General features: G+C 45.8%; 1 protein-coding gene across 1 annotated transcript; it reads left to right on the top strand.

Annotated features, from left to right (window-relative positions):
* Positions 1 to 1,665: 1,665 nt before the first annotated feature.
* LOC309678893 (myosin heavy chain, skeletal muscle, adult) lies at positions 1,666 to 23,461 on the top strand. The gene is made up of 38 exons (XM_082492076.1): positions 1,666 to 5,824; positions 5,913 to 6,056; positions 6,150 to 6,306; positions 8,032 to 8,059; positions 8,160 to 8,271; positions 8,470 to 8,562; positions 8,689 to 8,752; positions 8,845 to 8,943; positions 9,050 to 9,153; positions 9,235 to 9,373; positions 10,008 to 10,126; positions 10,235 to 10,384; positions 11,028 to 11,198; positions 11,846 to 12,152; positions 12,252 to 12,325; positions 13,429 to 13,516; positions 13,611 to 13,728; positions 14,016 to 14,139; positions 14,789 to 14,925; positions 15,028 to 15,283; positions 16,040 to 16,282; positions 16,504 to 16,680; positions 16,766 to 16,911; positions 16,999 to 17,089; positions 17,178 to 17,567; positions 17,728 to 17,854; positions 18,025 to 18,143; positions 19,351 to 19,547; positions 19,957 to 20,140; positions 20,227 to 20,392; positions 20,560 to 20,684; positions 20,821 to 21,129; positions 21,287 to 21,490; positions 21,760 to 21,885; positions 21,981 to 22,151; positions 22,238 to 22,342; positions 22,486 to 22,581; positions 23,166 to 23,461. Exons 1-38 carry the CDS (start codon positions 5,618 to 5,620, stop codon positions 23,319 to 23,321), a joined length of 5,823 nt encoding a protein of 1,940 aa, XP_082348202.1. The 5' UTR covers positions 1,666 to 5,617; the 3' UTR covers positions 23,322 to 23,461.
* Positions 23,462 to 27,212: the final 3,751 nt, after the last annotated feature.

The following is a 27,212-nucleotide window of genomic DNA, read 5'->3' as shown; positions in this document are numbered from 1 at the left end:
TGTGGATGCCCACTTTAGGGATCCCTGAGGACAAGATTTTACAAATTCAGGCTGCAGCTATGACTGCAATTTCCATGGGGCTGTGTGTCCCAGCAGAGAGTGTTGACTCAGAGAGTGTTGAGTGTTGAGAGGGATTTGCTGCCATACATGAAGAAGAGAAGCCATTTCCCCCTGACACGCTATTTTTGGAGTCAGGCTGCTGTCACCTGCTGAGTGCCGACGCAAAGTGGGGAAATCATCATTCCATAAGGGCCCGTAAAGGATGACCTCTCAGAGAAAGTTTTGAATAGATGCAGTTGGTCTGCTCCCCATATGGACTGCAGAGGATCATGGATAACCTGAACAAGAAATAGCACGCTGTCTCTTCTGAGCAAAAAAGCAGCATTCCACTAATAGCACCAGCAAGAGAACCAGCATCAGAATCTGGAAATCCCTTTCACTGACCATTTTGTCAGGGAAGCTCGATTCAGCTGCTCTGTTCTCCAGGCACCAGTGAATCCCTCTGGCAGAATTCCAGGAACGTTGCCAGCTCCAGGAGCAGATTTGAGCTCCCTGTTAAACCCCGCTACGGAGTAGAGGAATCACCTAGCACCTGAGCCTTGCTCGAAGGGTCTCACGACGGGGCTTTTACACCTCCCGCAGAATAGACATGCTGAACCCCCCTCGCCATGTGAGCAGCACTGCCCCAACATCAATACAGTACTGCTGGGAGAAACAAAGTCCAGCCCACAGGAAGACTTTAGAATCAGAGCTCAAAGAGGTAAAGTCAAAGAAGTCCTTAATGAGGAAAGTGTGTCCATACCATAGGCAGGCTCTAGCACTCAGCCGTGTCTTAGCAGAAGGGCAGGGAAGAGGAGTTTTCCTCCGGAGGATTAGGGTGCCGGCATTTCTGTTCAGCCCGGGCTAGCATTCCTGCAAGTTCTCCTTTTACACAGAGGACTGCTGTCTGAAGAAACCCTGCTGAAATGGAGGCTGGGCATTCCCTGTCAGACTGCCCGTCGCGTCTGGCAACGTCTCTCTCAGCACGCCTAACAAATAATTGCAGCATAACTGACACCACCATATGAAAGCTGCACTCGCAGTGGATGTTTTGAAGCAGTTTGTCTCTGCTCGTGCTGGAAATGCTTCTGCGTCCCCTCTAAGCACCTTGGGTTCAGTGCTGAACAAATGCAATCCCTATCTGTTGCTGAACGGAGGTTTATGATATCTTCAAGTTTTCACCTAAGAACTGCCATACAGCACCACCCATGACAGACACAATCCCACTAACCCTGTGAGTAGGAAGTCCACTCTGTGAAACAAATTAAAGCATGAGGAAGGAAGGAAGGAGGGGAGGAAGGAAGGAAAGAAGGATGGAATTGTGGATGCTTTGGAGACACACTGACACCTGACCTCTGCTGTAGCTCCCGCTTCAGCAACTAGTGTTCTCCATCAAGTCCGCCTTGCTAGACATTAGCCTGAAGCTAGATCTTCCATGTCATACGATCCACTGGTGATTCACAGGGTGCACTGATCCCTACAGGCATGCCCTGCTAATCCAGACAGCATGGCTGATAACAACACCAGCATGTTGCAAATCCCACAGGGACTGATTTTTCAAAGTCATCTTTGTGTGCTTTCAGTAATCTTCCTGACTATCACTCGATTAATAGCAGTCATATTTCAAGGTCTGTTTTGCTCCATCACACCAAACACAGCCCACAACATCTGTAACTGCTTTGTGCTAACTTCCATTGCATGTACCTGGGGACTAGGGCAACAATGCAGAGCTATTAACAGACAGAGGTTAACCTCCGTGCTGAGTACAGAAGTTCCAAATAGAGCTGCACTGCAACTGCAGTTTCTTCCTCAAGCGTCAGCCAGCAAAAATATTCATGCTGTGGATTTGTATCCGCTGCTAGCACTGTACCAGAGAAACGGTCTGGTCTGTCAAAGGACGACCTCCTCCAACGCCTTCCAGCTATGTGCAGGGTTAGGTGGGATAGTGTGTTATGTGCTACCGTTCTTCTGCACCCTGAGCAGTCAGGCAGCCTTCCGCATTGTCACTTCTGGAAGCTGCTGTCTGCAGTTTTCTGGGTTCTCCTTTACAGATCTCCCTCACCTGCAAATGGCCTTCTCCTGGGATATTTTTCCTTCTAAATCTGAGTGGAAATCGGATCATTACTGTCAACTCATTAGAATCGACTCTGCCCACACTCAGTTAGGCTCACATTACTCACACAGGAATTCTCTTGGAATTATTTTCCTCCTTGGAATTATTCTCATTGGTTAAATAGAGTATATAAGGAGGACCCTGGGAACTACCAACCAGTCAGCCCCATGCCAGTGACTGGTAAGATCCTGGAAGTGATGTCAAAGTCTATGGAACACAGGGAGGTGATTAGAGACGCCAACATGGCTTCGCAAAGAGCAGATTGTGCCTGACTAGTGGCCATCTGCAATGGCGTGATTGCATCAGTGTACAAGGGAAGATCAACTGACGTCATCTACCCAGAGTTCTGTAAGGCCTTCGATATGGTCCCCCACAACATTTCTGTCACTAATTTGGAGAGTTACCATTTTGATGGATGGACTGTTGGGTGGATAAGGAATTGGCTGGATGGCCGCATCCAAGGAGTTAACAGTCAAAGGCTGAGTGTCCAAATGGAAACCAGTGGTGTCCCTCAAGGGTTCATACTGGAATAAATACAGTTCAATGTCTCCATTAATGATATACACAGTAGGATTGAGCGCAGCCTCAGCAAGTTTGCAGAAAACACCAAGCTGAGTGGTGCAGTTGATACACCAGTGGGAAGGGACGCCATCCAGAGGAACCATGGCAGGCTTGCAGAGTGGGCCCCTGTGAACCCAAGGAAGTTCCACAAGGCTAAAGGCAAGGTCCTGCACCTGGGTCAGGGCAATGCTCACACTCAGTATATATCAGGGGATGAGTGGTTTGAGAGCAGCCGTGCAGAGAGGGGTGATTCTCTCCTTCTACTCTGCACTCCTGAGACCCCACCTGGAGTATTGTATCCAGCTCTGGGTCCCCGGTGCAAGAAAGACATGGACCTGCTCAAGCAGGTGCAGAGGAAGGCCACAAAAATGATCCAAGGACTGGAACACCTCTGCTATGAAGGAAGGCTGAGAGAGTTGGGCTTGTTCAGCCTGGAGAAGAGAAGGCTCTGAGGAGACTGCATATTGCCGTCTTTCAATATATAAAGCAAGCATCTAAGAAAGATGGAGAAAGGCTTTTTCACCAAGGCCTGTAGTGACAGGACAAGGGGCAAAGGTTTTAAACTGAAGGGGATCGATTCTGGTTGGATAGAAGGGAGAAATTTTTTAAGAGGAGGCTAGTGAGACACTGGAACTGATTGGCCCCAGAATTTGGGAGTACCCCATCACTGGAAGTGTTCGAGCTCAGGTTGGACTGGGGCTTTGAGCAACCTGATATAGTCAAAGATATTCCCATCCACAGCAGGGGTGTTGCAGAAGAAGATCTTTTTAAGGTTCCTTCCAACCCAAACCATTCTATGATTCTGTGATTGTATCCTCTATCTTCCACATGTCCGTGGGAGTCGGAGATGGGCAGAGTGGCAGGACTTCCGATGCACTCCTGCCCTCACCGTTTCCCGCTGGTTGTTTCTGGGCTTCTCCTGGGAAGGGCACAGAGTGCTTCCCTCAGCCTCCCCATGCCCTGCGCAGGGAGTTCAGGGGTGACTTTTGGGTTTGAACGCCAGAAAAGCGGGTACTGCAGTGCGAGAGCCCTCCTGGGCACAAGCTCTTCATGCACAGGCCAGTGCTCGATGCTGGGTATTACCTTGGCTCACAGGCATAATCTTTCTGACCTTGCCCTTGTGTTCTTCACTGAGCTTTATCTACTGAGCTCTTTTAATGACCAGAATGCCAATGACCAGGAGAAGTGTGTGCTTAGAGCTGACAGTGTTTAAAGCAGCTCAAGTGACAGTGCCCTTTTCCTAGAACTAGATCAGCCACTCTTCAGGTCTACCAACAAATTCCCCTTTTCTCAGAGTATCAGCATTGTACAGGAGCGCCTACCACCTCTAACGCATTCATCTAGGCAGCACTATGTTAACAGCTTTTCTTGCATGACCTGTGTGAATGTGTGAGTGTGTAAGATATTTGTGATGGGGTGGGAGTGATGGACTGAGGGTGTCTCAGAGCGTCCGAACTTGAACTTGTATTCTGACTTGCTGTCTCTTGGGCTCCCTTTGTGTCTAGCGCTATTGCAGTCAAAATCCTGGCCCACAATATGTGTCTTGTTTTCCCCTTTTCAGTATGACATATAATGAATTATTGAATGACATTTAGTCATAATTTGTCTTTTGTAGAATTGTCTTTTCTAATGCTGTAAAAGCAATCCCTAAATTCATAGGACCATGTGCACAATATACATTGTTTTATTCCCATTTTTACGTCTGGAATAGTTGCAGTACAGAAATGCGAAAGAATCTTGCCTGTGTCAAAGATCAAGTTATCCCACTAGAGGAATCTATAAATTCTACGTCCAAGTTCTTTAAGTGCCTTGAGTAGTCAAGATTCCCTTATTAATAGCCCTGTCAGACTATTTATAGGAAATGGATCCACAGGAATGGTAAGATGTAAAACATTTCTAAATATATCTAGTCAAATCAAATGACAATTATGTCGTTAGTTAAGTTTGCCAGACAATGTTTTGCCAAAGATGGTTTGCCAAAATATATTTTGACTGAAGGAAAAGGAAACATCCAGAGCATCTGCATACCGGAGTCTATAAAAGTCTCTTTGGAGTGCTGTGCCCAGTCTTGACAGAAAATTTCAAGGTAAGTGTATGGCTCCTGTGAACTTCTGGGCTAAGCATATACCTTTTAATTCCATTTAAGTCCTATAAGCGTTGGGTATCCATTTCTATCAGGGACTGTCTCTATCACCAATGATTTTATTCCAGGTTTGAAAGCAACATCTTTTCCTTCATCTTATATATTAGCTCTGGATATAAGTGCAACACAAAATGAGTTGGTATGTTTTCAACAAACAGGAGTGACTGACTTCCAGACTCTGCCACCAGAATTAAAACCAAAATTTACCAATTTTTAAGGAAAAGGAAGTAATCCAACAGTTTAAGATTTCTAGAAAGCAGAACAGGCAATAGACACATTTATATCTGTCATAACGCAAGATGAATTGTCCATAGCATGGAATTTTTTCAGTGAAAAAACACTATTTGCTATGAGACGAGCAAGTCTTTCAGAAACTCTTGGGTAGAATTTAAAAAAATAATCAGAGACTTATTTAATATGAAATCTCTACTATGGCAACTTCAAAATTCACTAGAGTCCACAAAGTTGAAGTATATACTGCTAAACTGTACTACAACACTGCAACAGCAAAGGGCTGTTCTATACTTTGTTACATAGCTAGATGTACAATGGAAAAATTTCAGAAAAGTATACAAGTATTTTCAGCCAAGACTGGGAAGTTCAAATCCAAATTTTGACTTGCTTATACCTACTTAAATATTTGAAGAGATCAAAGTGCAAGAGATTTCCTCTCTTCCACATAAAGCTGTTCACTCACTGATCAACATATCTTCTTTCCTACAGAGTACGCTGCTGACTGTGCCTCCTGTATAAGTGCAACCATGACTTCTCCAGACGCTGAGATGGCCGCCTTTGGGGAGGCGGCTCCTTACCTCCGAAAGTCAGAGAAGGAAAGAATCGAGGCCCAGAACAAGCCGTTTGATGCCAAGACATCCGTCTTTGTGGTGCATCCTAAGGAATCCTTTGTGAAAGGGACAATCCAGAGCAAAGAATCTGGGAAGGTCACTGTCAAGACTGAAGCAGGAGAGGTAGGTAAAATGCAAGATTTACAAATAGCAATAAATTCCTGCTCTGAGATCTTAGCTGACATACATGTATCGCTCTTTCCTCTGGCAGACCCTGACCGTGAAGGAAGATCAAATCTTCTCCATGAACCCTCCCAAGTATGATAAAATTGAGGACATGGCCATGATGACCCACCTCCACGAACCCGCTGTGCTGTACAACCTCAAAGAGCGTTATGCAGCCTGGATGATCTACGTAAGTACCGGCAGCAGTCTTCCTTTGGGTAGCGAGGAGGAACTGCTGTGCCAGGCTAAGTGGAAGCCAACGTGCTGTCTCCCTTCCTCGCAGACCTACTCGGGTCTCTTCTGTGTCACTGTCAACCCCTACAAGTGGCTGCCGGTGTACAACCCGGAGGTGGTGTTGGCCTACCGAGGCAAGAAGCGCCAGGAGGCCCCTCCACACATCTTCTCCATCTCTGACAACGCCTATCAGTTCATGCTAACTGGTGAGACAATGGCAGCATCTTCATGGCAATATAACATTCGTGTTCTTTTTAAAAAAATATTTGTATGTGTAGAGATTTAAACCTCAACATGAGCTTTTAGTTAATTATTTTAACAGTTGTTGATATTGTGCATGAGACACAGTTCTGTCCTAATGATTTTTAAAACTCTAACTGATAGCATTTAGATAAGAGCATTGAAAAAGTTTTAGTGAAGAATAATTAATAGGATGAATTGTGACAGGTGGAACGAAAATTCTCCCCTACCTATGACTGAGATCTGATTTGCTCAAAATGTGACAGAAAATATTAATATAGCTCTGAACTAATTCAATTGTTCAATCTCTCCCTAAACTGTATTGTAGGTTAATTTCTAGCTGTTTTGGCTTCATGAAGACATTGTTTGAAAAAGAAAATGGTCTGATTTCAAGTATTATTCTGATATTTGCAACTTCTTGGAAAAGAATAAGAGACAAAATACCAGCAAAGTTTCACCCTCTGGAAGCAATGATAAATGCTTTCATTTCAAGTTAACACTTAGTTAATACTCCTGTATTATGGATTTGCCTCTTAGGCATGAAAGTTACTTGACCAGAAAGGACTAGAATTCTCTGCACCAAAACTGCAATATGCAGAAGGGAATCAATGATTTGATGGCCATACATCTACAGTTGTTTCATGTTTCCACAAGGACATTACTGAGCATCACAGAGTAATAATGTTGACTGTTTTTTAAGTTCCTAAATATTGAATAAAAATAGAATGATGATTTGAATGTTGTTTTTTTTTTCTCCTTTTCTGCTTCCACGTTTAAAACTGGAGCAGGTTCATGGCCAACAAAATAGTGTAGCATTTTTTTTTCACATTGCTTTCTTCTTTCTTCCTTCTCTTAGTGCCTTTAAAAACAGACTTGTTAGAACAAAAATAAATAAAGAATGAGCAGAAACAATCTGACACAAAAAACCAAAGTAACAGAACTCCCACAGTCTTTCCCACCTCAGAAAGAATTTGTTCCTTTGAATTCACTGGTGAAAAGGAAAAATAAGAAAAGGAGAAAAAAAAGATCTTTTTTTAAACATTCCCAACATTGATTAAAACTACAAATGAGTTAACGAAGGGGGACATCAGAATGCTTTTGACCTATGCAGTTAGTGCCTGCAACCCCTTGCTACTCAGAAATGAAACCTAATTAAATCAGACTTCTCAAAGGGTACTTTGTTAAAGGGAAAAAAGTATAAACTGATCTCAGAGTCTCAAATGGTTTGAGGACCCACTGATGTATAAGCAGTTCATTATACTTGCTGGGACCTTAAAAAGGTACACAAGAAATTGGATATTATTCTCTGTCGATTCTACAGGCAGTTCCTTCATACCAAAAGCATCCAATGTCTGTAACAGACTTCTCTGAGGAAGATAATCCTCCCGACTTCTTGAAGTCCCTGGAAATTAATAGGTGTTCCTGCATCCGTATTCATTTCATACAGAGACTCATATGAGAAACAGATTAGAATAGCAAGAAATGTCCTATCTCAAAGATGGAAAAGGGAGTTTAAATGGATACCTCAGAGGTGAAAAAAATATTGAAGAAACGCAACCTTTGGTAACTCCAGCCCTCTCCATGTAATACATAGTCTCTCTAAAAGTACTGCTTGTATATATCACATCCATTGTGTTCTATACTACTCAAGAATGCCATTAGCAGCATCTCTGTTTCTGCCTCTTTCACAGATCGCGAGAACCAGTCGATCCTGATCACGTATGTACACCCCCTGCTCGGGTCCCTGTGGGGCTGTCCAGTGCCGGGGGACCTCCTGCCTAACCACACGCTCTCTGCTTCTCTCTCTCTGGTTTGACAGCGGAGAATCCGGTGCAGGGAAGACTGTGAACACAAAGCGTGTCATCCAGTACTTTGCAACAATTGCAGCGAGCGGGGAGAAGAAGAAGGAGGAGCAGTCAGGCAAAATGCAGGTGAGTCAGGAAGAACAGACTGGACGTTCCACATGAAATTACCATATCAACTAAACACTGTAACTGAATACTTTTCAGCCTGTAGGGAACATTTGAGGATGGAACCATTAATTAATAGATGCTGGCTTGAATCAAGGCTTTCCTCTATTCCTCATGTGATTTTTGGAAGGATAACCAGTAATAATTGTCATCCTGCAGGGAACGCTTGAGGATCAAATCATCAGCGCCAACCCACTGCTGGAGGCCTTTGGAAACGCCAAGACCGTGAGGAACGACAACTCCTCACGCTTTGTAAGTTGTTGCTTTGGACAAAATCCCGCCTTATTATAACAGTAGTGATGGGCTCGTGGTATTCTCAGATAAGGAGATGGCAATGAAATGCATCCAGGCTGAAATGCTGCTTCTTCTCCTGAACAGGGCAAATTCATCAGAATCCACTTTGGGGCCACAGGCAAACTGGCTTCTGCAGACATTGAAACTTGTAAGAGACTCTCCTGGCCTGATCCCATTCCTTCCCAAATTCCCACCTCCATGTACGTCCCTGTGCCTAACTCTTTCTACCTTCCATGACAGATCTGCTGGAGAAGTCCAGAGTCACTTTCCAGCTCCAGGCAGAAAGAAGCTACCACATATTTTACCAGATCATGTCTAATAAGAAGCCAGAGTTAATTGGTAGGAAACATCATTATGTCTGTTTGAGGATGATGGCTGAGCAACGGTTCCCTCTGTTACATGGATGGCAAAATTAAGCCTGTGCCTTATCTCTTCCTGCTTTCAGACATGCTCCTCATTACCACCAACCCTTTTGATTTCCACTATGTGAGTCAAGGTGAGGTCACTGTTCCCAGCATTGACGACCAGGAGGAGCTCATGGCTACAGATGTAAGTACTACAGAGAAAATATTTTCAATGAGATTGTTAAGGCTGTTGGGCAATGTTTTTACTTCATTGTTTCGACTGCAGAGTGCCATTGACATCCTGGGCTTTTCTGCTGATGAAAAAACAGCCATCTACAAGCTGACAGGGGCTGTCATGCACTACGGGAACCTGAAGTTCAAGCAGAAACAACGAGAGGAGCAGGCAGAGCCCGATGGCACAGAAGGTATCAGCACATTCAGCAACTAACTTGTTCAAAGAACTGCTCTGTTTGCAGAGATGGTATGTTAGCGACCAAAGATAGGCCTTTGTTGGCCTGAGTCGCCACATAAAACACTGATGAAAAGCATCTTTGCTCATTGTCTGTCTAACTGCAGAGGTGCTTCCCTGATCATGGAAAATACCATTATTTTATCTAAATGATGCTCCCAAAACACACACAGCCTGAAAAGGGGAACTTCAAATTCAACATAGGCTATCTCTCTCTCTCTAAAACCTTCAACCACTGTCACCATCATATTTTTATTTTGTGAAATAAATCCTGCTTTCTTTGCTATGCCGAAATCCGCTTTCCTCAGTAAAGGAATCTGCTGCATGGATGCCTCATCTACTACCAGAGGTCTTTGGGTTTCTTCTGGGAACTTCCAGATACAAGCTATTCCTACCCAAGCCATACTTGTTCTTGCTTTCAAAGAGGGCCATCATTAGCTTCCAGAATTTACATTCCTCCCCAGACCTTCTGTATGAGACCAAACCAATGCGTTTCCGTTTCTAGAATATGAAGAGCGGAGTTGTTCATACCAAGCAAATTCTAGCCGTTGTCCAAAGATAAATGCTTCTCTCTCTCTGTCCTTCTGTAGTGGCTGACAAGGCTGCCTACCTGATGGGCCTGAACTCAGCTGAATTGCTCAAAGCCCTGTGTTATCCCCGAGTCAAGGTTGGGAATGAATATGTGACCAAAGGTCAAAATGTGTCACAGGTAATATCTGGAGGTGGAAAATACATGGCTTGAAAGAGTATTCACTGAAAAGTGACGATTCTTCTTTGACCCTGGGAGGTACCTCAGGTCCTTTCATCTCTGCTTCAGGTAAACAATGCCGTTGGTGCCCTGGCGAAAGCTGTCTATGAGAAGATGTTCCTGTGGATGGTTGTTCGCATCAACCAACAGCTGGATACCAAGCAACCCAGACAGTACTTCATTGGTGTCCTGGACATTGCTGGCTTTGAGATCTTTGATGTAAGGAACAAGGATTGGGCACCATGGTCAAGGGAGGGCCAGGGAGTGGTCATGTGGACTCAAAGGCACACTTCTTTTTAAGAAGATTCTGAAGTTTATCCTCCTCATCTGCAGTTCTCTAGAAAACCCTCCCTCCTCTCTGTCACAGCCTCAAATGGCTTTCCTAACAAACACTTTGGTTCTAACTTTCTCAATAGGTAGAAGAAAGCTCTGCTTTCTGACAAGTGGTCCGAGAGGCCCTTGGGCTTGCAAAGGTCCTAGGCTTTGCAAACAAGGAGACAGCTCTAGGACTAAGGCTTACACAGATGCAAGGCAAAGGTGTGGATGCTCTTGGAAAAGCCAAGGAAAGCGTGGTGCTACGCCAAAGTTCACAGCACGTGAATGCAGTGATGATGCACAGTAAAAAAGAAATGTTACTTTTAGCTTGATTTCAAAAATAATGAAAACAATAATAATAATAAAAGCCTTTGAGACCATTAAATTTTACACTAGGAGTCCTGCTAAGGAAACACATGCTGTTACAGCACGGTTAGGAGTGGTGTTTCAGCTGGGGAACTTCCAGCAGCACTAGGAGAATGCTAGCAAAACGTTGTGCTGTTTGCCACACCTTGAGAACCTGTGCACCTCTCCTTGCTTTGGGCAGTTCAACAGCTTTGAGCAGTTGTGCATCAACTTCACCAATGAGAAACTGCAACAGTTCTTCAACCACCACATGTTCGTGCTGGAGCAGGAGGAGTACAAGAAGGAAGGCATTGAATGGGAGTTCATTGACTTTGGGATGGACCTGGCTGCCTGCATTGAGCTCATTGAGAAGGTACCTTTTCCATACAAGCGTACAATGTATTTTGGAGTTCTGTGATGTTTCTCAGCCACATTCAGCTCAGAAAGAACTTACGGCCATACATTCAGTGACAGTTAAACAAAATATTTTGCATTGAAATTTATTGTAGTCTGGGGCAGAGAACCCAGGAAATGCAAATCTGTGTCATCAATCCCGCATTACCTGGTCTTCAAGCACGGTAAAGGTAGCCTGGAATCCCCCCATCAGACTTCCTGGAAAAAAAAAAACTGGAGTCAGTCTCCTTTCCTTTTTCCTCTGAAGACTCTAATCTGAACTCCACACGCAAATCTGGGAAATAAATATTGTCTTGCCTGACTTCCCAAAATAACTAGGCTCCTTGTAGCTATTTTCCCAATTATTTTTCGATTTATCACTTCTCCCACCAATTCTACTGCCAGTTCTAACCTGAGGCAGACAGACATTCTTAGCAGTTCTGTGAAGATGGGCTGCAGGAAGGTCAGGGAAGGCAGAATTAAGCTGCCTGGCTGAGAACAACTCTTGACCAACTTAGGCCTTACCCAGGCTGAGACGCTACCAGCAACACATGGCTACCTTTGACGTTCATAGCACATGCTTCACATCATTGTCATCTTTCTGTCACTTCTTGTGGTACCTTCCAGCCCATGGGCATCTTCTCCATCCTGGAAGAGGAGTGCATGTTCCCCAAGGCAACTGACACCTCTTTCAAGAACAAGCTCTACGACCAGCATCTGGGCAAGTCCAACAACTTCCAGAAGCCCAAGCCTGCCAAAGGCAAGGCTGAGGCCCACTTCTCCCTGGTGCACTATGCTGGCACGGTGGACTACAACATCACTGGCTGGCTGGAGAAGAACAAGGACCCCCTGAATGAAACCGTCATTGGGTTGTACCAGAAATCATCAGTGAAGACACTGGCCTTACTCTTTGCCAGCTATGGAGGGGAAGCAGGTAAGTTCTGGAAAGTCCATTTCCCTGTGTTTGTACGGTACAAAGGGGAATCTCAAAGACAATGTTAAAGGAATCTGCTCATTTTCTTCAATATTGCAGAGGCTGGTGGTGGTGGCAAGAAGGGTGGGAAGAAGAAGGGTTCTTCTTTCCAAACTGTCTCAGCTCTTTTCCGGGTAAGTATTCAATTCATTACCTCGTTGAAGGTGAAAGTAATTTTATTCTGAATCTGCAAGGTCTGTTTCAGTTTTTGTCATAAGTCTTTTTATCCTTGAGAATCCTTTCCTTGCCATCCTTGGAAATTACAGAAGTGCTCCCTCAGAACACCACAAAATTTCTACCTGCATGGTCTTCATTTTACTTCAGGAGACAGAATGATATTGTCGGATTGCTGGAACTCCGTAGGCAATCGCCTTAGACTTTTTTTCTAACGAATTGTCTATTGTTATTGTTATTTTTTTGGTGGTTTCTTTCCCCTGCCTTAATTTTGGTATTACTTTCTCTGAATATTCCACAAAAATCTCCAAAGGGTGAAGTTCACCTACTTAGACTGAAAGTGAATAACAAATCAGCTGAATTCCTTAAAATTTTCTCTGGAGACTTCAGATAAATTTTCCATACCTCTTTTATGAATCTATGAAGATTTTCAGTTTAGACGCATTGTAGAATTTCAAAATAATAGATTAAATATCAAAAGCAAAAAAATTACCTTGAGATTGTAAGTTTGTAAGCAATGGTTTTATTTCAATGGGGAAAGAGAACAAGTGTTAAATTACATCAGTTTAATGAATTTTGAGGTCAGCTTTCAGTTATTTTTTCAAGGTTTCCATTTGGCTGTGGTGGAGATATTTAGGGAGATTGACTTACTACTAAAAAGGTCAATTTATATGGGCTGTACATATATTCCATCCATTTAAAAAGAACTTATTTAGCTGCCAAATCAGATGCTAATCACACTTAGGCAAGAGTACCTGTCATCCACTTAAAATGCCGAAATAAATACCTGCCAAATACCAAGAAATACCAGCTGGAAGGAAAGCTGAGAGATGGCAATTTGCATTAGGAGATCTAAGAAAAGTAATACTAACCATTATTCTACAAAAGAACTTCAAGACCAAAAATCTGGGGGGCCTTCAGTTTCCAAGTTTCCCTTTGGGAGCTCTGTAAGATGTTTTAGAGAAGACAGGTTTGCATCCTGAAACACTCAGTTTGATACATCCACTGTTAAGCTCCCAGTGCTTACGCTTAATGATACAAACTTCATTTCATGATCTCACAGGAGAATTTAAACAAGCTGATGGCAAATCTACGCAGCACTCACCCCCACTTTGTACGATGCATCATCCCAAATGAAACAAAAACACCTGGTAAGGGGATCCAATAGGAGGAAAACTTGAGCAGCAGAAGCTCTTCTCCTGAGCATCAAACAATGGGGTGGTCACTAATGGTGGTGTTTGTTAGGTGCCATGGAGCATGAGCTGGTGCTGCATCAGCTGCGCTGTAACGGTGTGCTGGAAGGGATCAGAATTTGCAGGAAAGGATTCCCCAGCAGAGTCCTGTATGCTGACTTCAAACAAAGGTAAGAGTGTCACACCTTTCTGTCCTTTCAGACCAAGCTGAAGAGCCCAAGTATCATAATATGCTTGAAATATTATACTTTAAATTGGTACTGAGCAGTAATACAGAAATGTTTCACCATCAGTTCATGATGATATGGCATTGCTGAGATCAGGATTCTCTTGCACTTAGAGTTAATAGTACAAACACTCTCCGTACCCTGTTCTGACAGGATGAACTGTCTCCAGGCATGAGACTGGTTCAGTGACACAGTCTGAGGATTTCATCATGTTCTGTTTTCTTCTGCAGATACCGAGTGCTTAATGCAAGTGCTATCCCAGAGGGACAGTTCATGGACAGCAAGAAGGCTTCAGAAAAGCTCCTTGGGTCCATTGATGTGGACCACACCCAATACAGATTTGGTCACACCAAGGTAGAAACAAGACCCATGTTAAAATTTTGTTGGGGGAGGTAAGGGCGGGCTGCTTTGTCAGGGGCAGGGAGCACAGCACAATAACGGAGCCGGCAGGGTAGGGGCCTCAATAAGCAAGTGCCCAGCCCCAGCATACCCAAGCAAGGCAAGTGGGGAGGACCCAGGAATGGTAGTCAGGTTCAACCAAGAGTCCAGACCATCAGACAGGTTTATGACAATAAGGAAGGTCTGAGGTGAAGCAATAAAGCCTTGGTTTTTGAAATTGGTCAGGGTCACATATAGCTAGGCTAAAAAGGCCGAGGCCTTCATTAATTCCTAGACAGATACACAGCAATGAGATTGGTCTAATATCAAGCCAGGAAGACTGCAGGACATAGAAGAGCTCACTGGGGGTCCATCACAAGGCACAGGTGTGGCTGAGGCTGTGGCTGAACTGGAAGCCATAACTCGTACCACATAGCTCAGACAGTGACTGAATGCTTATGGCTGAGATTATAGGAAGCTCACAGGCCTTGGGCAGAGGATTTTTGAGGGGGCCCAAGGTGAGGTTGGTCATGGCTATTAAAATCTACTTCAGGATCCTGAAAGACTATGTGCTTCTATTCTGTACTATCCGACAATGGCATGGTGCAACATTTCCTTTCTAAAGGTGTTCTTCAAAGCTGGACTGCTGGGACTGCTGGAGGAGATGAGAGATGACAAGTTAGCAGAAATCATCACTCGAACACAAGCCAGGTGCAGGGGCTTCCTGATGAGAGTAGAGTATCGGAGAATGGTGGAGAGGAGGTAGACATTTCTTATATTTAGTTTGCTGCCATGGTACTTGACTAATGAAGTTTAAATTCATCAAACCAAAGCTATGCAATAGCCATGGGAATTTAATTTCAGGGAATCAATCTTCTGTATCCAGTACAATGTTCGTGCATTCATGAATGTCAAGCACTGGCCCTGGATGAAGCTGTTCTTCAAGATCAAGCCCTTGCTGAAGAGTGCAGAATCTGAAAAGGAGATGGCTAACATGAAGGAAGAATTTGAGAAAACCAAGGAAGAGCTTGCAAAGTCTGAAGCCAAGAGGAAGGAGCTGGAGGAGAAAATGGTGGCCCTGCTGCAGGAGAAAAATGATCTGCAGCTGCAAGTGCAGGCCGTGAGTATCACTCTTCATCTGTCCCTGGGAAAAGAATGATATTCAGTCAGAATGCTTCTTACCCTAAGCAGAGACTTGCAGGACGCTGACTAATGTGCAGTAGGAGACAGTCTACATCACACGCTCTAATGTTGAGTAAACAGGCGCGGGCAGGGGCACGGTGAGTCTCATGGCAGCTCCACCCGAGACTCGGCATTCCTGCTGCCTGAGGAAAGAGCCCTGTAAGACGAGCCAACGTGTAATCCACAGCAGAGAGCTCTGAACTGGAAGGGAAGTATCTCCATCTACTCAGCTCTCAAAGCAGTGTATGGGTCTAACAGAGGAAAGGCAAACCTGAGCAGGACCCCCTTCTCCTACTTGCAGCTACACCAGAAGGCCTTGATTACTTTCAGAAACACAGATGCTTCCCATTCCAGCTCAATTAGGAAAAGGCAGCTTCTTCACACCAAAAAAATCCAGCGCTTGCTCCACTAGGTTATTCTCACAAAGCCTTTACTCCCCAAATATTAGCAGGTTCATCATAAGTCAATTAAAACCGCAAGCTATTGAAGACTTTTTCTGTCAGCTACCCTCTCTGTGAGGCATTTTGAGGAGACACAGAAAATTCCCAGTAGACACCTGGCAAGAGCTTCCAGTTCTGGAGTGGAAGGCCAGGTTCATCCCCCATTTTAACACACGCCTACTGAGTGATACAAAGGACAGGGCAGCGAATCTTCAGAGCATTACAACTCACACAAATCTGTGTCTCCCCACCAGGAAGCAGACAGCTTGGCTGATGCTGAGGAAAGGTGTGACCAGCTCATCAAAACCAAAATCCAGCTGGAAGCCAAAATTAAGGAGGTGACTGAAAGGGCTGAGGATGAGGAGGAAATTAATGCCGAGCTGACAGCCAAGAAGAGGAAACTGGAGGATGAATGTTCAGAGCTGAAGAAAGATATTGATGACCTTGAGCTAACACTGGCCAAAGTGGAGAAGGAAAAGCACGCCACTGAAAACAAGGTACACACACAGCGAGTCACATACAGGGTCAAAAAATCATTGCTCCTTGGAGCAAAAGAGCCTGCTACCCCAGGATATGTTTCCTTTGGAACATTGGAGCTGGGCCCCATCTGAGCAGCGAAAGGAAAAATGAAAATCCTGGCTAAGCACTGCAAAGTGAATAGGTAATGAAACAGCAGGCATACATTCCACCCAATTTTGAGAATTGCTTATATTTGCAGGTGAAAAACCTCACAGAGGAGATGGCAAACCTGGACGAGACCATCGCCAAGCTGACCAAAGAGAAGAAAGCCCTCCAAGAGGCCCATCAGCAGACACTGGATGACCTGCAGGCAGAAGAGGACAAAGTCAATACGCTGACCAAATCTAAGACCAAGCTGGAGCAGCAAGTGGATGATGTAAGACCACAGGCATAGAGCAAGAAGAGGACAGGTATGGAGTTAGACCTGACTGGTGGAGCACTGATTGTCTTGTTGTGTTTAGCTGGAAGGGTCCCTGGAGCAGGAGAAGAAACTGCGCATGGACCTGGAGAGAGCTAAGAGGAAACTCGAAGGAGACCTGAAGCTGGCCCATGACAGCATCATGGATTTGGAAAATGACAAGCAGCAGCTGGATGAGAAACTGAAGAAGTAAGTGTGGCTGTGGGGCACCTGAGTGCTGGGCTGGTGCACTTGTCTTTTCTCTGTGAGCTCTACCACGGTTTGCTTTGCCCAAAGGAAAGACTTTGAAATCAGCCAGATCCAGAGCAAAATCGAGGATGAGCAAGCCCTGGGCATGCAATTACAGAAGAAGATCAAGGAGCTGCAGGCAAGTCTCTGTCCCTTCCCCTCTCTCACCCAGCCCCAGGTCAGGAAGGAGGAGGACATGGGTGTGAAGGGTCCCTGATGTTCCCCAGGCGCGTATTGAGGAACTGGAGGAGGAAATTGAGGCAGAGCGAACCTCTCGGGCCAAAGCCGAGAAGCATCGGGCTGACCTCTCGAGGGAGCTGGAGGAGATCAGCGAGCGCCTGGAAGAAGCAGGAGGGGCTACTGCAGCTCAGATCGATATGAACAAGAAGCGTGAGGCAGAATTTCAGAAGATGCGTCGCGACCTGGAAGAGGCCACACTGCAGCACGAAGCCACAGCTGCCGCCCTGCGGAAGAAGCACGCGGACAGCACGGCTGAGCTTGGGGAGCAGATCGACAACCTGCAACGAGTGAAGCAGAAGCTGGAGAAGGAGAAGAGTGAGCTGAAGATGGAGATTGACGACTTGGCCAGTAACATGGAGTCTGTCTCCAAAGCCAAGGTATGGAATTGCAGTAGCACGTGCTCCCAGGGCCACAGTATGGCACAGAGGCTACATCTACCAGCCACATTCTCATCCAAAAAATTAGTGCCTGCTGTGAGGATAAGGCAGAGTCCGTGTGTTCATGTCCTTTCCTTCTTTGTGTTTGCTTGCTCTCTAGGCAAATCTGGAGAAGATGTGCCGCACTCTGGAAGACCAGCTGAGTGAGATTAAAACTAAGGAGGAGCAGAATCAGCGCATGATCAATGACCTCAATACTCAAAGAGCTCGTCTGCAGACAGAATCAGGTGAGACACCCTCTTTCCTCAGGTGCAATGGGAGGACCTGCAAGCTATGGGCATAGCACAGGCTGCAAAGTGACAACTGCTGTAACCTGTCCAGGCCACTCCTGATTGCATGGGTTTACAGGCAGAAACTGTCATACTATTGATATATTTTGTCACTTTACCCTTTCCAGGTGAATATTCACGCCAGGTGGAGGAAAAAGATGCTCTGATTTCTCAGCTGTCTAGGGGCAAGCAAGGATTTACCCAACAGATTGAGGAACTCAAGAGGCATCTAGAGGAAGAAATAAAGGTCTGGACTTACCCTACTGCCTACATCCCCCCTGAATGAATCTGGAGAATCCTGTCTGATCCAAGATTGGTTCAATATTCTTTCCCCAAACACAAGTAGTACTGGAGGGAACACCAGTAATGCACATCCCCCAACTCATGAGCTAGAGGGGGAAGGAAGCGTAATGATTTTGATGCTGGAGGACGTCATCCACAAGGCTTTCATGAGATTCTGATGATATTCACTAAGACAGGATTCAGACACATATCATAGACTCATGGACTGATAGAATACCAGGTTGGAAGGGACCTCAACAAGCATGTTGACCAACCTTGGTGAAAGTACAGTCTAGACAAGATGGCCCAGCGGCTGGCCAGCTGAACCTCCAAAGTATCCATTGATGTGGAATCCTCCACTTCCCTGGGAGTTTATTCCAATGGCTGATTATTCTCATTGTGAAAAATTTTCCTTTTGTATCCCATTGCAATCTCACAGCAGTAACTTGTACCCATTACCCCGCATCTTTTCCATGTGACTCCTTGCAAAATGGGAGTCTCCATCTTGTTTTTAACCACCCTTTTAATACTGGAACTTAGTGATAAGATCTCCCCTAAGTCTTCATTTCTCAAGGCTGAACAAACGCAATACTCTCAGCCTTTGCTCATATGGCAGGCTTCCCAGTCCTATGATCATCTTGGTGGCTGTCCTACAGACCATCTCCAGCCTGTCCACATCTTTTTGGCATAGCAGGGACCAAAACTGAACACAGTATTCCTGATGTGGCCTGACAAGCGCTGAGTAATGTGGGATAATGACTTCTTTATCTCTGCTAGTGATACCCTTGTTGATGCAACCCACCATCCTGTTGGCTGTCTTTGCCATTTCAGCACACTGCTTACTCATATTGAGCTTGTTGTCCTCCAAGTCCCCTTCCAAGGAGCTGATCCACAGCCAGGTAGATCCCAGTCTGTGCTGCACGCCTGGATTATACTGTCCCAGGAGCAAGACCTTACACATATGTCGAAACACTTACAGAAACAATGGATTACTGTCCCCAGAGCACCTGTCACTAACACATCCTGATGCTCTGGAACACATTGATGAAGGCTTCATCATCTCCCAGCTTCATTTGCCTAATAAGAGTTTCATTCTAATTTCACGGACAATTTCATTATCAAGAGGCATCTCAAGCCAAATATTCAGGTTACCAATCCCTATGTCCTCACAGGCCAAGAACGCCCTGGCCCACGCCTTGCAGTCTTCTCGCCACGACTGTGACTTGCTCCGGGAGCAGTATGAGGAGGAGCAGGAAGCCAAGGGGGAGCTGCAGCGTGCCCTGTCCAAGGCCAACAGTGAAGTGGCCCAGTGGAGAACCAAATATGAGACAGACGCGATCCAGCGCACGGAGGAGCTGGAGGAGGCCAAGTACGTGGGAATTGGGATGTTGAATGGCTGGAGAAGACTGAGTCTGTCAAAGGAAACTGGAGCCTCTGAGAGTGGGTTAGGACGGGGCTGCAACGAAGGCAGGGATATACTGTCTTTGTGGTAGGGGGGAGAGAGGGAGGCATAGGAAAAGTATGCTGTGGAAAAAGTGCAGATTGAAAGGACAAACGTACCATTTAGGTTTAGAAAGCCTAAGACAGGCCAAATACTCAGTAGGTGGTAGAGCACAGAAGTCATAGAGTCTTTAGGTTGCATGCAGTCTTGGAACAGAAAAAACACCATGAAAAGCACTATGCTCAAAGTCCCAAAAAGGCCAACTGCCCTCTAGTGAACAGTACAAAATGGGCTTCCCTCTAAGCTCTAACCTGGAGCTGTGCTTATGTCCTTTCAGGAAGAAGCTGGCACAGCGCCTGCAGGATGCAGAGGAACACGTGGAAGCTGTGAATGCCAAATGTGCCTCCCTGGAAAAGACAAAGCAGAGGCTGCAGAATGAAGTGGAGGACCTGATGATTGACGTGGAGCGATCAAATGCTGCCTGCGCAGCTCTGGATAAGAAGCAGAAGAACTTTGACAAGGTCTTTTGAGCTCCAGGCCAGGGGCTCCAGGGCAGAGCGTCCCCTCCTGGTTGCCACATGCATACTCACGCCCCGTTTCTCTTCAGATCCTGGCAGAGTGGAAGCAGAAGTATGAGGAAACGCAGGCTGAGCTGGAAGCCTCCCAGAAGGAGTCTCGCTCTCTCAGCACGGAGCTGTTTAAGATGAAGAATGCCTATGAGGAGTCCTTGGACCACCTGGAAACGCTCAAGCGTGAGAACAAGAACTTGCAGCGTAAGTCCCTGGCCCTCTGCTCCTGGCAGGGCTTTCTCCCCACCCACCACTACCCACTGCTCCACATGGGTCTGTGCCTGCAGGTCAGCAAAGGTGCTTGTCACCACCGCAGGGCCCTTCCCATGCAGCTCTGTGCCTGACCATGCCATTGGTGTTTGTTCCCACAGAGGAGATTTCCGACCTCACGGAGCAGATTGCCGAGGGAGGAAAGGCGATTCATGAGCTGGAGAAAATCAAGAAGCAGATTGAGCAGGAGAAATCTGAACTGCAAGCCTCCCTGGAGGAAGCTGAGGTAGACATAGATCTAATAATTGGTGCTTAGACTGACAGTATAGATGTAGTTTTCTGCAGAAATGGCAGGAAAGAAATAAGAGGTTACTTAGAAAGGAAGCAGTAGTTTAAGTCACTCTTCCTTCTGGCTTTTCCAGGCCTCCCTAGAACACGAAGAGGGGAAGATCCTGCGCCTCCAGCTTGAGCTCAACCAGGTGAAGTCTGAGATTGACAGGAAGGTAGCAGAGAAAGATGAGGAGATTGACCAGATGAAGAGAAACCACCTCAGAATTGTGGAGTCCATGCAGAGCACCCTGGACGCTGAGATCAGGAGCAGGAATGAAGCCCTGCGGCTGAAGAAGAAGATGGAGGGAGACCTGAATGAAATGGAGATCCAGCTGAGCCATGCCAACCGCGTGGCTGCAGAGGCACAAAAGAACCTGAGAAACACACAGGGAGTGCTCAAGGTATGAAGGCAAATATGAGCATGCAGGTATCTAGATTGCCAAGTAGTATACCAACATCATAATCACGGACACACATTAGTAAACGATCCATAGAAGTCACTGTACAACAGTGCTCCAGTGCTGTTCCATCTTATAACTTCACTTTCTCCTCTTAAAGGATGCCCAGATACACTTGGATGATGCTCTCAGGACACAGGAGGACCTGAAGGAGCAGGTGGCCATGGTGGAACGCAGAGCAAACCTGCTGCAGGCTGAAGTTGAGGAGCTACGGGCAGCCCTGGAGCAGACGGAGCGCTCAAGGAAAGTGGCTGAGCAGGAGCTTCTGGATGCCACCGAACGTGTGCAGCTCCTCCATACCCAGGTCAGGCACTCTGCCGGAAATTAATCCCATCAAAAAGGGATAACACAGAACGCGATTTCTATGCATCCTGTAAGTGATTGCTCTGTAAACGCTTGAAGAGCTATACCGAAATATGGCCAATCCAGCCAGCCACCCGTGTCTGGTTTGCTGCTATGGCTCCACAGAGGGCTCTTGCAGTTAAGAGTTTCATAAACAGTACTCACAGTTTCAACTCTTGATGTGGAGGCATCAGTTCTAAAAGTACAAATCACATCTTTCATGTTACACAGAACACCAGCTTGATCAACACCAAGAAGAAGCTGGAAACGGACATCATGCAAATTCAGGGTGAAATGGAGGATACGATCCAGGAAGCCCGCAATGCTGAAGAGAAGGCCAAGAAGGCCATCACAGATGTGAGTCGGGGACTGCCTTCATTGCTGATTGTGGATGTATTCTCCCAAAATGTGTCTGCAGCCCTAAAATGGCTTTGAGTCTTTGCTCTCATCAGGCAGCCATGATGGCAGAAGAGCTGAAGAAGGAGCAGGACACCAGCGCCCACCTGGAGAGGATGAAGAAGAACCTGGACCAGACAGTGAAGGACTTGCAGCACCGTCTGGATGAGGCTGAGCAGTTGGCCCTGAAGGGAGGCAAGAAGCAGCTCCAGAAGCTGGAGGCCAGAGTGCGTAGGGCTTTTACTTGTGCATGAATGGATATGTCACATAAGCAGCCAGCAGGGAAGCTCCAAAGATGGGCTTCTCATTGCAGGTGCGGGAGCTGGAAGGGGAGGTTGATGCTGAGCAGAAGCGCAGCGCTGAAGCCGTGAAGGGTGTGCGCAAGTACGAGCGGAGGGTGAAGGAGCTGACCTACCAGGTAAGGCAGGAGGCCTCCCTGGGCTGACAGGGTTTTCTCACAGCAAGTCGGATCTTGTGCACACCACCCCCAAGGGGAGCCATTGACCTCAGTTGGTGGGAAACCAATAATTCATTCTCTTTCCTGTTTGCCAACCACTCTAGTCTGAGGAAGACCGGAAGAATATTCTGAGGCTCCAGGATCTGGTGGACAAGCTGCAAATGAAGGTGAAATCCTACAAGAGACAAGCTGAGGAGGCTGTAAGTATTGCTTGGAGAATGGGCAAGAGCCACCTTCCATCGGGGCAGCACGCTCTTTGAGATGAGCATGAATACCAGGAAGGAGCCATGCGGGTTTATTATCACGTCACGAGTCCTTTAGATCCTGGGCACCCTGCAGTCAGGGATGAAGTGAGGGAAGTTCTGCAGCCTGTTTTATACAGGAGGTCAGACTAAACAAACCCAGGGGCCACATCCACGGGCTGAGAAGTTCATGAACCTCTGCTGCTGATCAACAGCAGAAGGCTTCGGGGTCTTTCTCAACCTACGAAGTCACACAGGTAGCTGGGCAGCAAGTCGTGGGAGAATAGGGACTCGTATGACAAATCTAAGTGACAAAATAGCTCCTCAAGAGTGATACAGCAATGGAGAAGCTTGTCACCGTGGTTCCTGAACAAGAGAGGATGAGCAGGTCTATGTGAGGCTTCTGTGTAAGCAGTGGTGGGTGGGGGATGGGGGTCTGGGTGTTCGCCCAGGGAAGAGGCGCAGCCCCGCAAGGCCGAGGCGCAGGAGGAGTGAACCCCCTGCCCTGGGCTCCTCACCACCGACTCCCTGTCCCCGCACAGGAGGAGCTGTCCAATGTCAACCTCTCCAAGTTCCGCAAGATCCAGCACGAGCTGGAGGAAGCCGAGGAGCGGGCTGACATTGCAGAGTCGCAGGTCAACAAGCTGCGAGTGAAGAGCCGGGAGTTTCACGGCAAGAAGATAGAAGAGGAGGAGTGAGAATGTGGCGAGGCAGCAAAGAGGTGACCTGAGGGACGCACAAAATGTGAACGTCTCGGTCACTTTCTTCTGTCATTAGTCTTTGTAATAGTGTCTAGAGAATAAAAACCGTAGTTTCCTTTGCATACACACCACGAGAACCAGTTTACGTTGGTTTCTCTTTTATTGTTTAGGCCTGTAGCATCAATAGCTTTTGGTCACAGATTTGATTTTTAACTTTAGTGTACCTATATCACAGTACAGCTTTTTGTCATCTCGTTTCTAACTACTTATCCCTTCTTTATTACTTAGTGCCTGGGGCATGAATAGAAATTTAACTTCATATGAGAAGAAATCAGGGATGGACATTCTCTTCCAGTTCAGTATTCCTAGTGTTCTGTGCCAGACAACATCTTATGTCCTGCATGTGGATCAGGGAATCCCATGCACAAATACAGGCTGGGCAGACAATGGATGGAGCCCAGAAAGCCAACCGTATCCTGGGTTGCATGAAAAGAAGTGTGACCAGCAGGGTAAGGGAGGTCATTCTGCCCCTCTACCTGGCACTACCCTCTGAAACCCTACAATGCCTAGGGGAATCTTTCTTTCCTGATGAGAGCCCAATTGTTCACTGTGGTTCTTTCCACATTGAACAGAGGGCAGAAGGTGGAGGACAGTGTGTGTGTGTGTGTTTGTGAGAGTGTGTGTGTGTGTGTAAATCAAATGAAACTACCCAAAGGCAAGGTATTAAAAACCACAGAGACACATGGGTTCTTCCCAACGAATGCAGTGAGGTGGTGCAGTTCCTGCAAACTGAAGGATTATGTGGATTCAAAAGAAACTCGGACATGTTCACGGAGAAAAAAGCTACTGCAATTTACCAACTACATAGAAACCCTGTCCAAGGTGCCAAGGCTCAAAGATGTATAGAAAGACAGTTTCAGAGAGCACTTGAGAGTAACAGCATGCTTGATTTCTCTGTTCTTACAAGCTTATATACTGCCAGCAGAGGACAAATCCATTTGGGGGATGGGAGCGGATCCTCTCATCCAAGTCAGTTTGGGGGTGGAAAATGAGGTTGCCAGTCAGGAGCAGAGGGGTGAACATATGATTTTTGAATATCTTGCCTTCTGTTAGTTTAATTTGATTTACACACACATACATGAGAAGGATATGGAGGATTCTGGCTTGCTTTCATGAGTTTACAGTTTATGGTCTCCATAGCTTGCTCCCGGGTTTCCTAACACCTAGTTTAGGTCTTGCCTAAAAGGTAAATTAAAAAAAATGTGAGCTCTGTCTCTGACTGTGATTGCCTTGGAGCTGCAGAGTACAATGCAGGGGAAGATATCACCTGCTTGGTCAGGCACAGAATGCAGACCATGGCTATGCCCAGGCCTGAGGTCAGTGGTCCCCAAAAGCTCTGGCTCTATTAATCTACAAAGCTTTCAAAGGAGACCCTGCTATTGGAGTTCTTGAAGTTTCCTGGGAAACGCTGAAGATTGACAGTGGTCCCTCAGTCAGTGTGTGTAGAAACTACTGTCATAGCATGGGCTTTTCTTCCAAAGAGCAAAGTGAGCTTCCAGTGAGCTCTGCTCACTCTGCTGGAAACTTCCAGCTGAGAGCTCCGTGTCTGTATGGCTAAGACAGAATCATCAAAATGAATGTTTAATTATCTGTCTCCAGGATCCAAACACATCAACACACCAGAAATTTTGAGGTTGTCCTGCTGTCAGTAGTAAGGATGAGAAAGCAGAAACCCCAGATGTCTCTGTCATTGCTATCTGAAAGAGTGATGAGGGTGAGCTTTTTTGGAGCTGATCACTTTTCAGCCACAATGAGCCCAATAAATCCATCTAACACCTACCAGGGATGCCAGCCTAGCTCTTCCTTCCCATGACATCTTAGAAGGCTTCCTATGGTTCCCTAGGAGACTTCAGATTTCTTTCATTCCATTTTATTCTCTGCAGTCATTCTCCTTGACAGAGACCAGCCTGACTCTGTTTTCTGATAGTCCTTGTTTAGTCAGTCTGTCAGTTTATCTTCTTTTCACTCCTCCTTCTGAATACCTGACCATTCTCTGTCTATACTAAGATGCTTCAGTTCCTTAGAATCTATATTATTGTAGAGCAGTAAATATGACTTTTTTCCGTTAATAGCAAAAGGCTTGAGGGTTTGTATTGGCCTGATAGTGCATGGTCTTGGGGCTTGTCTGGGCCTGAAGTGGTTTTATTTTGTTTTAGTAACTGTGTAGTAGTCAAACATCTATTACCTAACCTGGTTTAAGCATTATGAATGCCATATATGGAAAAGGTCTGACAAGCCTCGGGGGTCACTGCACAATAAAGAATTACTGTCATGATAACTGAAGCAGGGGAAGCTACTCCGCACCTTTTAAACTTCAGTTAGGAACCAGTGAAAGTGAAGTAGACTGTGATAAGGAAATAAATAAAAATACACCCAAGCAAACCCAGGACCAAGTAGGAAGAAATCCCTACTATACTCAAGTCAAAGACTTGAGGATGCTGATAATTCATAATAGGCTACCTCTTTGCTGCACCATCATTCCTAAGAAAGACTGAAGAGTCAACCTTAGGACAGAAAGTAACATTGGGGGTGTAAGTATAATATCACACAACAGAAGTTGTTATGAGAAAGCATTTGGAAAAAAAATTTAACTGTTTTATTAATGAGACTTTTCAATATGAATGAGATTATTTTTATTATTAGGCCTGGAATGGAAACTAAGATCCACATATAGGTGTTTAAGAAAAGGGTAGATGAGGTGCTTAGGGACATGGTTTAGGAGTGGTGGTGTTTTTATCAGGGTAGGTTAATGGTTGGACTTGATGATCTTAAAGGTCCCTTCCAACCTCACTGATTCTATGATTCTATGATTCTATATATGGTATGTGCCAAACTGCCCATAGAAGGAAATATCTCCTTCCACTATCAGGATGTGTGATTTTCCATGTAGAATATATTTTAGAGACGTTTTAAAATTACACTCAACAGACAATGCACAAGTTACTGTGAAATCTTCAGTGCGTATCAGCAATGGGACCTGCCCTATTAGAAAGGAGCGCAAGAACGAGTGCTCTAAGCCTTGGTCAAGTGCAGTTTCCCTTTTTTTGGGAAACTTTCTAAGAGAACCTTGCATAGATGGAAAAGGACAAACTGCATTTCTGCAAGAAGATGCATTATTTGTTGGAAATGTGTAAAATGACTTAGCAGATCCTTTCCCATCCCAGGAACTAGCCATACAGATTTGAACCCTGCAGGTGGACCTAAAATCTTGGGATGAATACATGGAGGTTCTACCTCAGCAGCACATCTCCAGCCCATACACGGAAGCCCGAAGAAATCTGGTGTGCCCCTTTTAGTTGCATACTTAAATCAGGTCTGAAAAGTTTTTCTCTGAGCCATCACCAATAATATTTTTGCATGTGTGCAGTGGAAAAACCTAATCCATTCCGAGGTATGAAGCACATCCTCCCTAACAGCTGTCAGGTGAGCGTGAGCAGAGGCTGTACTACCAGGAAGCACATGCTTGGCTTTCTTCTCAGTACTTGCAAAGAGTCTTTTGGAGACACAGTGTGGGACCCTGAACTGAGACTCTGCCTCAAACCCTGCTTGTACACTGCTTGTGCAAGAAGCCACAAGACACTGTCAATGCACAATACAAAGTCAGTTTTCGGTGCTGCAGGGGCGGGACTGTGCTGACCCCCTCGTCACTGTTGCTGGGGTATTTTACATAGTAACCATGAACTGCATTTGCAACAGCTAAAAGTTTAAGTATTGAACACTGTACAGTAGGCGGGGAAAGACCCCTGTGTGAACTCTAGCTCTCACCATCCACACACTGCCTTAACCACACCTTAGCACCACCCTACCATGCTCCGAATGCAAATGAGG

The sequence above is a fragment of the Vanellus vanellus genome, assembly GCF_965231255.1.
Source record: "Vanellus vanellus genome assembly, chromosome: 17".
NCBI classification, from domain to species: Eukaryota; Metazoa; Chordata; class Aves; order Charadriiformes; family Charadriidae; genus Vanellus; species Vanellus vanellus.
Note: the sequence above shows the minus strand (reverse complement) of the source record. Positions and strands in the feature narration are given on the sequence as shown.

What these genes read in the sequence shown, in the direction of transcription:
- LOC309678893 (XM_082492076.1), top strand. Translation starts at nt 5,618, where the DNA reads ATGACTTCTCCAGACGCTGAGATGGCCGCCTTTGGGGAGGCGGCTCCT. An exon ending in AGCAGTCAGGCAAAATGCAG is followed by an intron (nt 8,272 to 8,469) that starts GTGAGTCAGGAA and finishes GTCATCCTGCAG; the next exon opens with GGAACGCTTGAGGATCAAAT. An exon ending in GCATTGAGCTCATTGAGAAG is followed by an intron (nt 11,199 to 11,845) that starts GTACCTTTTCCA and finishes GGTACCTTCCAG; the next exon opens with CCCATGGGCATCTTCTCCAT.